The sequence below is a fragment of the Tachypleus tridentatus genome, chromosome 9, assembly GCF_004210375.1.
Source record: "Tachypleus tridentatus isolate NWPU-2018 chromosome 9, ASM421037v1, whole genome shotgun sequence".
In the NCBI taxonomy this organism is placed as follows: Eukaryota; Metazoa; Arthropoda; class Merostomata; order Xiphosura; family Limulidae; genus Tachypleus; species Tachypleus tridentatus.
This window is the reverse complement of record NC_134833.1, coordinates 51,441,817-51,457,007: the sequence shown is the minus strand read 5'-3', so window position 1 is coordinate 51,457,007 and position 15,191 is coordinate 51,441,817. Positions and strand designations below refer to the sequence as shown.

Sequence of the window (15,191 nt, the reverse complement as noted above, 5' to 3'; positions counted from 1 at the left end):
CACCCTCTTTTTAGTTCTCTATTCCTGTTAAACAACCTGTAACTCTGTATTTCAAAGAAATTCCTGTCATCAAAATTGTCTTTGATCAGTAAGGGTTTAGTTATTCCCATTATATCAAAATTCTGTTCCAACCAGTGCTCTAAGGTCTTATATTTCTAGCATTACAGTAGTAACATTTTGACTTACCACGAAAACTACTTTTGCACTTTGTTCCCATATTATACATTTCTCTACATTGTTTAAAAGTAAACCATTCATTCCAAAAAAGCTTCCATTGAACTGATCTCACAAATCCTTCCAGCCTGAAAACTTCTCGCATATTCATTCATGATTAGTATTCAGCTTTACTGTCCTACTTATAACTTTATCCCAGCAGTTAAGTATTGGCAGTATCCATGTCAGAATTAAGTTATCATTTGAATGTATTATACTTCACACTAAGTTCATCTGACTTAACATTCTCTTCATCATTAGCCCCATGTATGCTACAAAGACTGAATCAGTGCTAGCACTCTATTATTATATTACTATTACAATAAAAACTGAATTGTTTGCTGGTTCATTCTTTTATCAACAGGCTAATATTTTTGATACCTTACTGAATTAAAAATATCATGTAATAAAGTAATTCTTTAACTGATATTTAGAATATTGCTAATAATATTTTTTCCTTATATTTTCAGAGAGAAAAACAGAAGTGTGCAAATGTTTAAAAATTGTGACAACTATTTTACACAATTTTCTTCTACATGCACGTCTTACTGATGAAATTCTTCCAACTGCAGCTCTGCCAAAAGTAGAGAAGTTAATGGAAGTTCTACAACAGTGTGTTATTGGCCTGTTTGAAATGTATAAAGATGATAATTCGGTATGTTTGAGCATATAGTTGAATGTGGTATTTAGAAATTTCATTTGTCACAATATTTTGATATTTTACAGTAGGAACAATATTAAATTACTTTTGTACATACAAACTGCTACTAAATGTTTGGTGTCATAATAGCCTTGTTGGAGTGTCTTGAAACCAAAATGATATTGAATAATATCCCAAACTTCTGAAATGAATATGCTAGAGAAGAAAATTTTAAAGAAGTTGGATTTATTATGTAGTTGGTATGTGTTATAAAATCACTTGATCAAACAGATGATAACAATGAGAAATTGTATAATTCCAAAACATACTATCCACTGACACTACAGCTATTTCTCAACCTCCAGGGTTTCTACTCGTTGCTCATCTAAGCAATGAGAATGCTTGCTCCTCTCTTTTAACCCCACTCAATTGCCTTAGGCAAATTCTAATGTGTACATTTCTCCAATGAGCCCTCTTATTAGATACTGTATATGTAAGCATATCATCTCGATAATGTAATCACTTGTTCTCTTGGTATCTAATAGCAAGAATGTCCTGATAACACTGTGTAACACAAATTTTGTTCCTGGATAGTATGTTTTAGTTCTTAATTGCTTATGTTATAAAGATACAGAAAATGGCCATTATTCCCTTCAAACTTTGCTTTTGTGACCTTGATGATGAAATTTACAAATTAACCTATTTTCTATGTAAAAATGGGCAAATTTGTATATTTCCATTTACATAAGGTCTGAATAAAACAACATATGAATCAAGATTTATATATATTTATACTACAGTTATACAAAAATGAACAAAAATGTTTAGAAGTGAATAGTTTTTTGAGATTTGCGACTGTAATGTAAATCACTTTCACGTATCAGCCCCCGAATATAGTCTCCCATCATGTTTTCGCTATACGCTCCTTGGTGTGTGGCGTTCAAAGTCCAGTATATCTTGGTGGAAGCGCTCACCTTGCTCCTCTGAGTATGCTCCCATGTTCTCCTTTAATTTATCAAGATAAGCATCAAGGGTATGGACTTTCAGGGACATCCTGCAGCCCGTTTTACTGCAGTTCTTCACCAGAGCCTCAACAAGTTCCACATAATTTTTGACCTTGTGATTGCCCAAGAAGCCCCAAACCACTGTGACAAAGCTGCCCCAAGCTTTTTTTTTTCCTTCCTACTGAGCTTCATGGGGAATTCTGTGCACTCCAGGATCTTCTTTATTTGTGGTCCAACAAAGATACCAGCTTTGACCTTTGCCTCAGACAGCTTAGGGAAGAAGTCTCGAAGGTACTTGAAGACTGCAGACTCCTTATCAAGAGTTGTAAAAAATTGTTTCATGAAACCCAGTTTTATGTGCAGTGGTGGGAACAAAACCTTCTGGAGGTCCACTAGTGGCTGACACTTGACATTGTGCCTCCCCACAGAGAACTCGGTCCATTGTGGCCAGTGCTTTCTTTTGTAGTGCGCTGCGGTGTTCCTGCTTTCACAAAGGCAAAGATAACAGGGAAAGTTGGTAAAGTTTCCTTGGAGACCCATCAAGAATGCCACCATTTTCAAGTCTCTGATAACCTCCCAGCCATACTCATCATACTTCAATGCTTCTTGCAAGGTCTTGACACTGTTGTATTTCTCTTTGAGGTGCACAGAATGAGCCACGGAAAGACATGGATACTTATTCCTATTATGGATCAGCACAGGTTTGAGGCTTCTGGATGTTATACAACATTCTAGAAAGTTCTTGAAAATTCTTGAAGTTCGAGAAAATTCTTTATCAGCTACTCAGCAATGGGTAAATTTGAAAATTTCATTACCCAGGTCACAAAAGCAAAGTTTGAAGAGAAAAATAGGTCTTTTTCATTTACTTTAGGCATAAGCAACATTAAATAATACATTCTGCCCAGAAACAAGAAAAAGTAAAAATTTTGTTACATAGTGTAATTTGTGAATTTGAGTGCAGTAGGCATTTCTATGGTTATCTTTTTATTTGTATTTATACGTTACTTAACAAAAACAATCAAACAAACTTACTGATGGACATGAATTTCTGAGTTAAGATTTCTACTACAAATGTCAAACATACCTCTTCTGTTCCATCTCTGCTATCTGGTGTTTGTCTCTTGGCCTAAGCTGTCTGTGATATGATTTGCTGCTCAGTGAAGATATGTGCATAACAAGGATGTTTCTATGGGTGTGTTCTGAGGCATCCTTTGCAAATGACCCAGAAACGTCTGGCAAGAATTTAGACTTGTCTTTTACTTGGTCAACCTCAACAGAGGATCATTTTTACCAGCCATCTCCAGCCTCTTTTCTTCAGTTGGTTATTCAAGTTTCTGAAATTTAGGGTCTCTTCTTACATTTGACTCTACACTTTCATTGTCAGCAGAAAGGACAGCAAGTGACTATTTGGTTTGAGAACAATTTGGGGATTTTGCCTGTTGTATACTTCCATCAGATTGTCTTCTTCTGTTCATTCTTGGTTTTCTGACTGGTTTGTTGTTGGGAGTTATTGGGTTGAGACGCTTTGTTAGAAAGGATTTGTTTATCATCATCTTCACTGAAGGAGTTAGAAAAATTCCTTTTTTTCATTCCATATTATTTAACGGAGTTCCATAAATGTTGGAATCCTGGATTCATACTGTCTGTTTAAAGTCTTCTTTACTGTCATTGGCTTTTTGTCTTTCTGGTTCTAATTTGGGAGTATGTGCTTGTAGTGTTTCAAGATCCATTCCTTTAATTCCCAGATCTGTTGGTTCTTGTAATATGGTCCACGATGTTGGTGCTTATCCTGGGAGCAAGGGAGCATGATTACATCACTTCTTGGACATCTGAACTTCTTTCACCAGGGATCCATGAATCCTATAAGTTCTGGCTTCAGGATTGGCCATTCAATTTACATCACCTCCATCATTGTCTGCTTGACCTGTTACCTTTCAGTCTTCAACAGATCATCAGCAGTGGAGCTTAATTATCAGGTCATAAGAGAGTTGTTTTTAAAAAAAGTAGTAGAAATGGTTTATCCCATTCTTCCAGGATTATATTCTGGTTTTCCATGATACCCAAGAAGAAAAAAAGATCCTCCTCACTTCACAGTGGAATATTTTCTCATGATACTACTTTGCACCAGGGCTCTAGATGACTAAGTTAGATGTTACCAATGTTTATCTCCATATGTTTACAGCAGAATCTTCCTAGAGGTTTCTTATGTTTGTGCACAAGGGTTAGGTGCTACAGCTTCAGACTTTTCCATTTGGTCTTGCATCAGTATCTTATGTTTTCTACAGAGTTATTCAAGTTTTTTCTCATCATCTGCATTCCTTGGGCCTGTGCACACATCATTATGTGGACAATTAATTCATTCTGGCTCCACCCTGTCAATTAGCAGGACAACACTTTAATATTCTCCTTTTAGAGACTACAAAAGTGGGATTTATTATCAGATTGGAGAAGCCTATTTTGTTACCTATACAATATCTTGTTTGTTTGGATGTGTGTTTCAATACTCACTTAAGTCAAGCTCAGCCATCTCTTCTCAGGCTTCAACCCCTGGAAAGATCCATCATTTATTTACTTATGTCTCTTTCTCCTATCACTTGGATTGTTTTTATGTGGGCATACTTGTGGTCTCTCATTCCTTTGGGATAAGCATGTATGAGGTTTCTTCAGTGGTTAGTAACTAATGGATTATGCATTCCAATCTTTTGGATCATTCTGTATCAGTATTCAGGAGGATCATTCTTGATTGTGAATGGTGGTTGGATCGATGCAACACTACTATTGGGGTACTCATTCCACTACCTCATCTCGAAATTCATCTGTTCACAGACTCATCTCTTCAGGAATGGGAAAATTGTCTTCAAGGGTAGTAGTTTTAGGATACTTAGTCGGACTTTTCGTCAAGGAGGCACACATTCTCAAGACCTTTGTTTTCTCACCTTGGATCTTCTCTGCTTTGCTTATTCCTATCTTATCAGTTTTTTTTAGCATGTCATGTTCCAAAAGAGATGAATTTAATTGCAACTCACTTGTCTTGATTCATCTAGATTTTTCTGATGGAAGAAATGTTACATCACAAAATTTTTAGCAGATTTGCTCTCAGTTTGTGTCTTAATTGATTGATGTATTTGTGACTCATTGGAATCCTCAACTGCAGTTGATTTGATTTTCAATACCACACTTCAAATATGTTTAGTAGATGCATTCATTCAGGATTGGACAGGTTTACATCTGAATGCCTTTCTTCCAATTTGGCTATTACCCCAGGTTTTGACGATCGTTCATTCTACTCTTTTGGATTCTTTTGGTTGCACCTTATTGACAAGCTCAAGCATAATTTCCAGTTCTTCAGTATCTACAAGAATATCAACCTCTACTTCTTCCATATTGGAAATCTCCATTGAGACAACTTCAGTCAGACATTCTCCAAACAGGTGCTTGGAAATTCAATCTTTATTCTTGGAAGTAATGTGGCTCTTTGTCCAACATAAGGGTTTGATTTCTGAGGTTTCTCTGTACTTATCTAAATCTCTTCTTAGGTCGACCATGACTGTTCATCATTAGAAATGGAATATTTATCATCATTTGTGTATTAAAAGGAACTTAAACCCTCTTCATCTAAAAGTGTTTATCATATCCTGTTTTGTAACTTGAGTATTTGAGAAGGATCTTGCTTCATCTATGGTGGCTTTATATGAGACATCCTTATCCACTGGTTTTGGTATTATAAATATTGGAAGGTTTTTGAATCCCCACTTCTATCATGTCTACTAAAATTCTTTCATATTCTTTGGCCCAAATGACATTTTCAATTACCAAATTGAGATTTTATAGTTGTTTTTACATGTATTGTCTCATCCTCCTTTTGAGCTTTTAGTGACATGTTCTTTGTTTCACCTTTTTCTTAAATTGTACATTTTGTTATTCTTCACCTGTGGATATCATTGGTCGAATTTGTTTGTAAACCATTCCACATTTGTACTGCTTTACCTTGATTGGTCTTTTATTCTCAAGACGCTGGCAACCAGGCAAAGTGAAAGATCCTTCGCTCTAATCCATTTGCTAGTCATTTCTCTCCTTTATGATGGCCCTTCTCTTTGATCAATGTCAGTTCTATATATTGTTCATAGAAGGTGGTCCTCTATCTTCTAATTCTGAATGCTAAACAGTTCTGTATCCTTATTTGAGCACAGGTTCCACATCCTCTCCAAATTCTAGGGGTAAGTGGAATACTTCTTGTCAGTTTGGTTGGGAAGTGAGGATGGATGTTCATAATTCCATACCTGATGAGTCATTTTCCTTGATTGAGCAGGGCTTAAGTGATCCTGTTGTTCTGAGCCTGGGGTGTTGCCTTTTGGACATTTTCAGGTGGAAAATAAAGTTTGTCCTCTTCAGTGTTACCTAATTTCTCATTATGATTTCATTTGGGTGAAAAACATCACTCTATGGCTACAGGTTACAGTCTACTAATCCTAGCTACCAATGTGAGATATTGGAATCAAGACCCCGTAATTTCAAATGCAAGTTGTGGAACCTCAGCTATCTGGTTGGGGCTGGCCTATAATAATGATTATTCATGTTCTGTTCTACCCTTGATACAGGAACTAGGTTCTGGGTGAAGAGCAAACCTGTTATAGAAGTAGCAGGGTCTCACACTTGTGTACTACTCTTATCTTGGTATGTTCCTGATCTATGCAGATGCTTTTTCTATGAGTAATGCCCTCACTGGCCCTTTCTTCTTCTCAATGTGGGATTCTATGTAAAGTGTCAGCAGGTGAAAAGTATGTTTGGGAAGTTAACTTACCTCTGCTGCCACTCTCTTGCCCTTCCTCCTCACTGAGAGCAAGTTTTTGTAACTGGAATGATCTCCATCTCAAAAAAGTTATTACATTATCTGAGTGAAGTGCTTTTATACAGTACCAGGTACAGGGCACATTACATGGTTGGAGAATATTGTAGTTCCAATGGCATTTAAGTGTGGAGCAAGCAAGACCAATTTTTAAATGAGCAAAGTTAAGGTCAATAAATAGTTAAAATGTCAGTAAAGGTAATTATTATTAGAAATAAAATGTTAACTTGTGGGCTTAAAATTTTTCTCTTCAGAGATGGGTATAAAAGTACAGTTTTGATGGGTCAAATGGTCCCTGATTGTTCATATGTTAAATTGGTTTAAAAAAGATTGCAGGAATCTCTTTAAAATATTTTCACAAATATTTCTTTGAAGGTTTTTGGTGTGAACATCTTTTACAAACTGGCAAAACATGATTATAATTAATTAAACTTGTCATTATAGGCTTTGTTAAGCCATTTCTAAATTTCTAACACTACATTTTTAATCTAGCCTCTGAAGAATTTTCGAAAATCAGAAAAGTATATAATAATAATAATAGTATTCCAACCACACTCTGTTCATCATATCCATTACCAAATTATTTTACTAATTTAATGCAAATTGCACTTTACTGAATACAATGAATTATGATGGACCTCAGTACTTAAAACACTTTTGTTACACAAGTATAAAATGAAGAGCTGCAACATAAACAACTTAATTAGTGACATATTTATAGTATATTTGTAAATATTTTAAGTCCATGATAATGTCTAAACTTTAATAACCAACTCAAAACACTAAGGTTTCACATAAAACAAAATTGTAAATAATGTTTTGTTTTTGAAGTTTGCTCAAAGCTACATGAGAACTATCTGCACTAGCCATCCTTAATTTAGCAGCGCAAGACTAAAGAAAAGGCAGCTAGGTATCACCACCCACTGCCAACTCTTGGGCTACACTTTTACCAATGAAGAGTGGGATTGACCATCACATTATAATGCTCCCATGGCTGAAAGAGTGAGCATGTTTGGTGTGATGGAGATTTGAACCCACGACCCTTGGATGAGGAATCGAGCACCCTAACCACCTGGCTATGCCAGGTCTACAGCAAAAGCAATGAAATAGCTGAATGCAAAAATGAAAATAAAATAGTGTTTTATCAGTTACATGTAACATTTTACTTTAGTTGTTTCTTATAGTGTTACTTGAATTTTCAATTATTTCTTTCATGTTTAATGTTGCTACATGTCTAAAAACTTATTTTACATTTCATCAGGTTCCAGGCCTTGGTTGGTCATTTTTGGTTTTATGTTATACTTGGGGAGAGGTGCATTTACTTTTAAAAATGTATCGGTCAGCTTACAGAATGGATTGGTCAGCTCAACCAGTCACACATCCACTGAGCTCAGGGGATTTCTCACTTCTACACCATTACCTTCCAGCAGAGAATCTTGAAAACATAATGGACATCCATAGTGATGAATTAACCTTTCATTATTTTAAGGTAAAAATTATAAATGTCTACTGTTAGGTTAAGACACAACTTTAGTCATTGGTTTCAAGCTAAGTAATTTCTCTTAAACAGATTTTTTTAATTGTATAAATATATGTGAATTTGGAAATACTTGAGTCTTTTGGCTTTATGTCTGTTCCATCTGTCTAGGCCATAATTGCACCAATATCACAAATGTAAATGGCTACATTAGATGATTTTATTAATATTTACAACATGCTTCAGCCCTGTGTGTATATGTTATTATTGTCTTACACAATTTCCCACATTTTGTATTTATTGTTTAAGGAAAATGCTGGTATTAATGTAATTAAAGGCTGTAATTTATATGATATTTAGAAAATTAATTAATACATTAAAATACTAATACCTTGATAGTTTTTTCTGAAAAGTTTTAATAGGTTATTCAATGTTTGGAACTTGCTTGTAAAAGACATTTTGACCTGTTCATCTATATAGACTAAAGCTAAAAATATCATCTTCAAATGGATCAAAGAAATATATGTAAGAGCATTTCAGATGAATTATAACTCTTCACTTGAACGTTTTTTTTTTTTAAATTATATTTAAAAGATTCATTATCACATTAATATTAACTCTTTGTCCCCAAGCAGTTGATATATCTGCACACTTGTCTTCCTACTTGGACAAGTTGATACATTGGCTTGAAGGTTTTGTTTCATTTCATGATAAGTTCTGCATTTCATATGCCTTATATATTCAATATAAAACTAGAACTACTTCTGTTAACTAAGTAGGTTCAATCTGAGTGCCAATTTGATAGAAGAAAGACATTTTCTGACAGACATTGTTGCTTTACTTCTAAGCAAACTAGGAAGTTATTTTTAGGAACTTCTGAGGCAAGAAAATGAACTCTATTACCAATAATCCTGATGATGGTTTTTAAAGTGAGAGATCTGACTTGGTTAGATCTAGCAAAAGTGAGAGACAAGAGAGTTAGATGTGAATACAGATACAGGTGAGGGAAAGACAAGTAGTGCTACAATGAGGAGAAGAAAAGCAGGGTCTGAATCTAAATATAATAAGAGGAAGAGGACAGCTGTAGAAGCAGAAAAAGATTGTTAGAATGGTGAAGATGAAGTAGCACAGAGAGTAGTTGGAGAAGGAAAGACTAATGTGAACTCATAATTCCATGAATCACATTGATACGTGAAGCTGGATTTTATGAAATCCATTCACCACTGGATTTTCTCAAAGAATTTTGTGACAAAGAAATTTTGGGCACATTTTAGTTGTCATTTATACTGCATCCAAGGCCTGTATTTGCTTTGGAGAGAGAGAGTTAAGCAGTTTAATTTTTATGTATGGGTATACAAATATTTATGCAGTAAAATTTAGTTACTTTATAAACTTTTTCAGGTACTTTTATGTACTCAGAAAGTTAGAGCTATACTGATGCTTTTTGACAGTACACCAGATGTGGTTAGAAAAACCCTTGGGTCTCTTGCTGCATGTTTAGTTAAAATTGCAGTTGAAAGGATTGATATTGACAGCTGTATATCTTGGAATGGACAGGTAAATATTCACCATATTTATGCATAGTAAAACATATTTGGGTAACTAGCATGTAAATAAGATTAAATATTTTCAGCATGTTGAAAAGTAATTTCTTGAAAATTCACTAATTATTCTGATACATTTTCATAGTATTTGGAAGTTTCTTTGTTCCATTGAAAACACATAGTTGTCCTAATAATTTTTAACAGTAGTTTTATTTGGTAATTAAATCAGTTTTGACCAAGAACACACTTCTAGAAGTATGTTTTAAATAATTATAAATAGTTTTCTCTCTAACTACTATAATACTGGATCCAACTAATTGAGGGATTACTATTAAAGTTGGAAGTTGTTATTTGTAAAATACCCATGTGAAAAATTGTTCTGCACTCATAAAATTCTAAATGCATTCAAATGAATCAAAATAGTGCTGTTCTATATGAATGAAATTTTGTAAAAGTTATACATTATACACAAAGAATCAACTCCCTTTATATATTAAAAAACTACAATTTAAAGAGGTTCAACTTCTCATATTTTTAAAATTGTAGTTTTTAATATACAAAAGGAGTTGATTCTTTGTGTAATGTGTAGTGTAATGTGTAGTGTAATGATAAAAAATTAATATACTATTATGAATGCAACAAGTTAAATATAATTATAATATTTGATAATTTTTATTTATTTATTGCTTAGTTATCAAGCATAACAGTGGAAAACTTTAAAGTGCCTTTGTGGCACCACCTGCTTGAGCATCTGCCTATTATATTGCCATATCTTAGACCAAAGAAGATAGCACATTTATCAGAGTTAATGGTGAAAATCCTTGTAAAATCAACTGAACAAAGGTATTTTGTTTTTCTGTAACAACACATAAAAATAATGGAAAATTTGGGGAGGGGGAGAGGATGATAATTCTCATTACATGCTACAAATCCATTCATAATCCAACTGGGTAAACAGCTTCCCAGTTATTATTTTTTGGTGTTTTTTTAAGTCCAAGCATAAATAAAGATACAACATTTGCCTGAAAATAATCAATATGTTTTTCATGTAGATAAATATCTGTAAACAAAAATGTCTTGTATTTGTTATAATGGTCACAAAAAAATTTTAAAAAGCTAGACCAAGCTGTTCCCTTATTGACAAGCTCCTAAACCATGATTTGAAATCACAATTTATTGAAGTAATAATAGTGTTTGTCTTTTTTTTCCTCCAATGTCAAGAAATTTTAACAAACTAATTGAACAGTTTTTTTTGTTTTTTTACCATATCTAGTTTACCAGCTGGTGAATTAACTTTGTATATTGTAACCAAAGATTTTATAATGACATCCATCTTCCAAGAATTGAGTAGCCTTCAAACAGCACTTGTGGGATCTGTGTGGAAATATGCTGAAAAGCTCTTCCAGGGATCTAAAAGGTAGGAAGGAATAAAGCATTGTTCATGTTTAGGCATCTACACTATCTTTCAATCACATTTTACTATAGTTTAGTTGCAAGAAGCTGTTTATCACATTGAAAAACCAAATGTAGTCTTTACCTTTTATATAAAATATTTCAATAAAAAGAACATTTGTTTTCATTTTGAACTGTCTTAAATGTTATGAGAAAAAAATACCAGTAATCAGGCAAAAAAGTTATGACGTTATGATGTCAGGAAAAAATTAAATATTAAAGGTTTTGGACAAAGAAAGAGGGAAAGGAATTGGTTATGTTTTTTTTTATTCCAAAATGGTACTACTTTCTCTCACTGAAAGCTCTCTTGATTCTGGTTTGCCATTTATGCATTGTTAAGTCATTTTCTCTAATAGAACACCAATCTCTTATACCCCTTCATTTTTGTGCCATTTCAGAACATTCTGATTTTGTCCACACTGTGCTGAATACACATTGCTTCTCCACGGAATGGTGCTGTACATCTCTTTTTTGAGACTATAGTACCTGCCTGTTGCATTCTACCCTATATTTATTACTTCATTTGTTACTAGGTGATGAGCACACCTGTTATATCAAGGCAGTTGCTCTCCACTTAACTGAATACACATTTTTACTGGCACCTCCACCTTTGCAATGTGGGATTCTAGCTTTGGGTGAGAGGAGGTAGTGCTGTTTTTTATGCTGAAAATGTATTTTTGATAGGTACTTAACTCCATTCATCCACTTCCCACTCTTCCTCCCCATTGATATTTTGGTGTTACTAGTTTGTACCTGTCACTTATTGGAAGTGAGGATTATGCTAGAATAATAAAAGGGGCTGGCTGTGCAAGAATAGATGGAGCAGTATTATTGGTGAAAGGTAACCACATGATTGACACATCTTCTGAAATGGCATGAAAATGAAATGTGTAAAAGATTGGTGGACAATTAATAAAATTCTTTTAGCAATGCTAAAACATAGAATAAATCATAAATTTTAAATATCACCCATCTTTTACAACAGTCCTATGAACATTAGAGGTCAGGCTCTCATTAACAGTAGATGTTAGAAGACAAAAATCTATAGATCTGTTGACATGAAACAATTGTCAGTGAAAATAGATTATTTTATGGAGTTCATATTTAGTAACCTTTTAACTGTGTTGTAAAAGGGACATCAATATGTGTAGCATTTTGGTGTTTCATTTATGCAATAAGTTCTGAAAATAGTTTTGAAAATATATGACTTTGTTGTTTCATGGTTAGTCAGGCTAGTAGTGTAGGGAGTTGCAGTCTTTGGTGTAAACACCCAATGATTGCTAGTTACAAGAAATAATTAACAGACTTTAAATGAAATATATTGGTATATACAACTTACACCAAATTTAACAGAGGAAGAGAGATGTTTAGTATTTCTACTTGAAAAGTATAATTCACAATTGATGATAATTTAAGTAACATTTTTCTGTTTGATTTCATAGCATGAAAGTAAGGCCATTCACCATAGGAACCTTACTTGAATAATAATTTTGTGTTACACTTTCACACAACATTGTGTAAAAATACAGCACAATCAACATGATCAAGAAAACATGACACAGGTTTTGGTAGGAATATAGAAAACTCATAAAGGTTAAATACCATAACATAATCATTCTTGAACAGGTTGCAGGAAATAAAAAGTATCCTATTAGAGAGCTTAATTATTTAAACAAGTCCCTGCCAAATATCAAATGGTCATAGTTCCAGAGTTTATTAGCAAGTCTTAAGAATTGAAGCAGACAAACAAGCACTAAACTTGTTATATAAACATCTTTAAAATATTCCAAATAGATCCCTTTACTTTGGATTCAAATGCATAGTGGTCACTAAAATCTTAATAATAAAAAAATATACATAAATATTGTCCTTTTTGTATTAGCCCTTTCACAATGAAAAGTGAGTGGGTCATTACACTTAATGGTGACATTTTTGTCTTATTGCACAACTTTAACAACAATCAAACCATTCTCTGTATCATGAATGGGCAGCTGGCAGCTCAGGAGTTGTATATAGCCTTCTAGACCATTTTTATTTGAAACCTCAATGGTTGGTTGGTAGACATTAACTCTGTAAATATTGCATTGAAATACATATAAAAAATATTTTAAATGCATTTCAACACTCTTTGTACTACAAACTACTAAAGTTATAAATTTAATACATTATATGATGCTTTTATATTGAAATATATTAATAATTTATGAGGAAGAACAACTTATGTTGTAAATTTTGGTTTGTTTCTGTGTGTAAAATGCATATTTAAAGGTTTTTGTTAAAAACAGAAGGTTTTTAGTTCTTGGATGTTAATGCCTCATTTCAAGTGAATGACGTGCTACACATTATCAGTCATTTTGTGAATGGAATAATTATGATTTGTAACCTATTAAAATAAAGATTTGGTCCTTCAAAAGTTCTTAGTGGATTTTAGTGCCCTCTATTTCCTCAAAGTTGCCCGTTCTTTCTTATATTACCATGTTTATAACTTTAGGTAAGAAAATCCTGTAATAAATTTCAAAATGTATAGTTTCATTTGAGTATTTAGACCTATGTTTATATACAAAAGGAAACAAGATTGCAATACTTTTTTTTTCTTTTATTTTTACAAATTATTAAATATCATGTTCTTTTCCAAAGACTTACACATCTGGCATAATCAGGCCACACCTTTTATTTAGATTATAAGCTTTCAGTAGAAGGATTGAAATTAATGTTTCTTTATTTAATTATTTCAAACAGAAAAAACAATGAGCAAAAGAGTGATGCCTTGACTGAAAAACTGTTTAACCATCTTTCTGGAAACTTCAAGTTGTGGTCAGAGTTTGCTAACACAACACCAAAGGTCACAAATGTCAGCAAAAGAATGGAATCTTACAATAACATGTGGTTAGAAGTGCAAGAGGCTGCTTGTGTTCTAAACCAATGGATGAATCTCAAGGTTCATTCAAAAAGGAAAATGAAACTTGAAAAAATTCTTATGTTGTTAAAAGTAATTTCCTTATTTACTTTTCCAAGTTTTCTTTGCCCCTATTTTATACTTAGATAAAATCAGAACTGTTTCTTACTGTATCAAGGATATTTTATTGTAGAATAAGTGTACAATTAAAAGAAAACGTTTGATTTTGTTTAAATATATTATTACAGTACTGCCTCATAACCTTATCTTCAGAAGCCATGTGCACCTAAGAAGTGGAGGAGCATTATAACCAACCATTCAAGAAGGCACTCATGCTGAACAGTTGCTGATTCAACAAACTATTAAAGCAACCAACTAAATAAAATAACTGCTTATTTACATAGGGAAGATAGATATGAAAAGAACATAGATAAGATAAAATAATATAAAGATAAAAACAGCACTTTCATTGGATAATGAAAATCATGCCAAAAGTGAGCAGGCTTAATGCCTATCTAAAACTACTGCAACAAAAATGTGGCATTTGCATTTCCTTGTGATACTGAGCAGTATTTTACTTAGAATTGTTTATGGGTGAAAGTAAGAATTCAGTAGGGATTTCACTTATCTAGTTGTAAATTATATCATCAAATAGAAAATACTTTAACTTTGTGGAATGGGAAAGTTATAAGAAAAACATTTTTCTCTGTGATGATATCATTTATGACCAGATAGGTGGAATCCCTACTGGATCCAATAGCTTTATATGAAAGTGGCGATAAAGCTGTTCATGTGATTTTGTGTATGTCCTTTACAAACACTGTATTTCTGACATTTTCTTTCTATTTCAACCATTAAGTCATATTTCTAAATCCCTTTTTTAATTTAATTCTCAACATCAGTTCAGATTTGAACTTGATATTCACACCTCTGAGCTTTGTACTTTGGACCTCCTGGTTTTTTCTTACATTTGGTCAGAGTGTCATTATTTTATCTTCTGAAGCCATGTGGTGATGAGTTAAGCAGCAGATGATAATTAAATTTTAGGAATGAAGGCAATACAGCATTATATCTATAAGAGAATAATAACTGATGACATTATATTTTATTGAGAAATCT

The 15,191-nt window shown here is 33.2% G+C and overlaps 1 protein-coding gene across 1 annotated transcript in view; it reads left to right on the top strand.

Annotated features, from left to right (window-relative positions):
* LOC143225243 (unhealthy ribosome biogenesis protein 2 homolog) overlaps positions 1–15,191 on the top strand; it is a 69,216-nt gene that overhangs the window by 40,244 nt on the left and 13,781 nt on the right. Inside the window, exons 12-17 of the mRNA XM_076454303.1 lie at positions 684–868; positions 7,965–8,192; positions 9,582–9,737; positions 10,416–10,567; positions 10,998–11,141; positions 13,916–14,165. Coding sequence (XP_076310418.1) covers positions 684–868; positions 7,965–8,192; positions 9,582–9,737; positions 10,416–10,567; positions 10,998–11,141; positions 13,916–14,165 — 1,115 coding nt within the window. The remainder of the gene's footprint in view (positions 1–683; positions 869–7,964; positions 8,193–9,581; positions 9,738–10,415; positions 10,568–10,997; positions 11,142–13,915; positions 14,166–15,191) is intronic.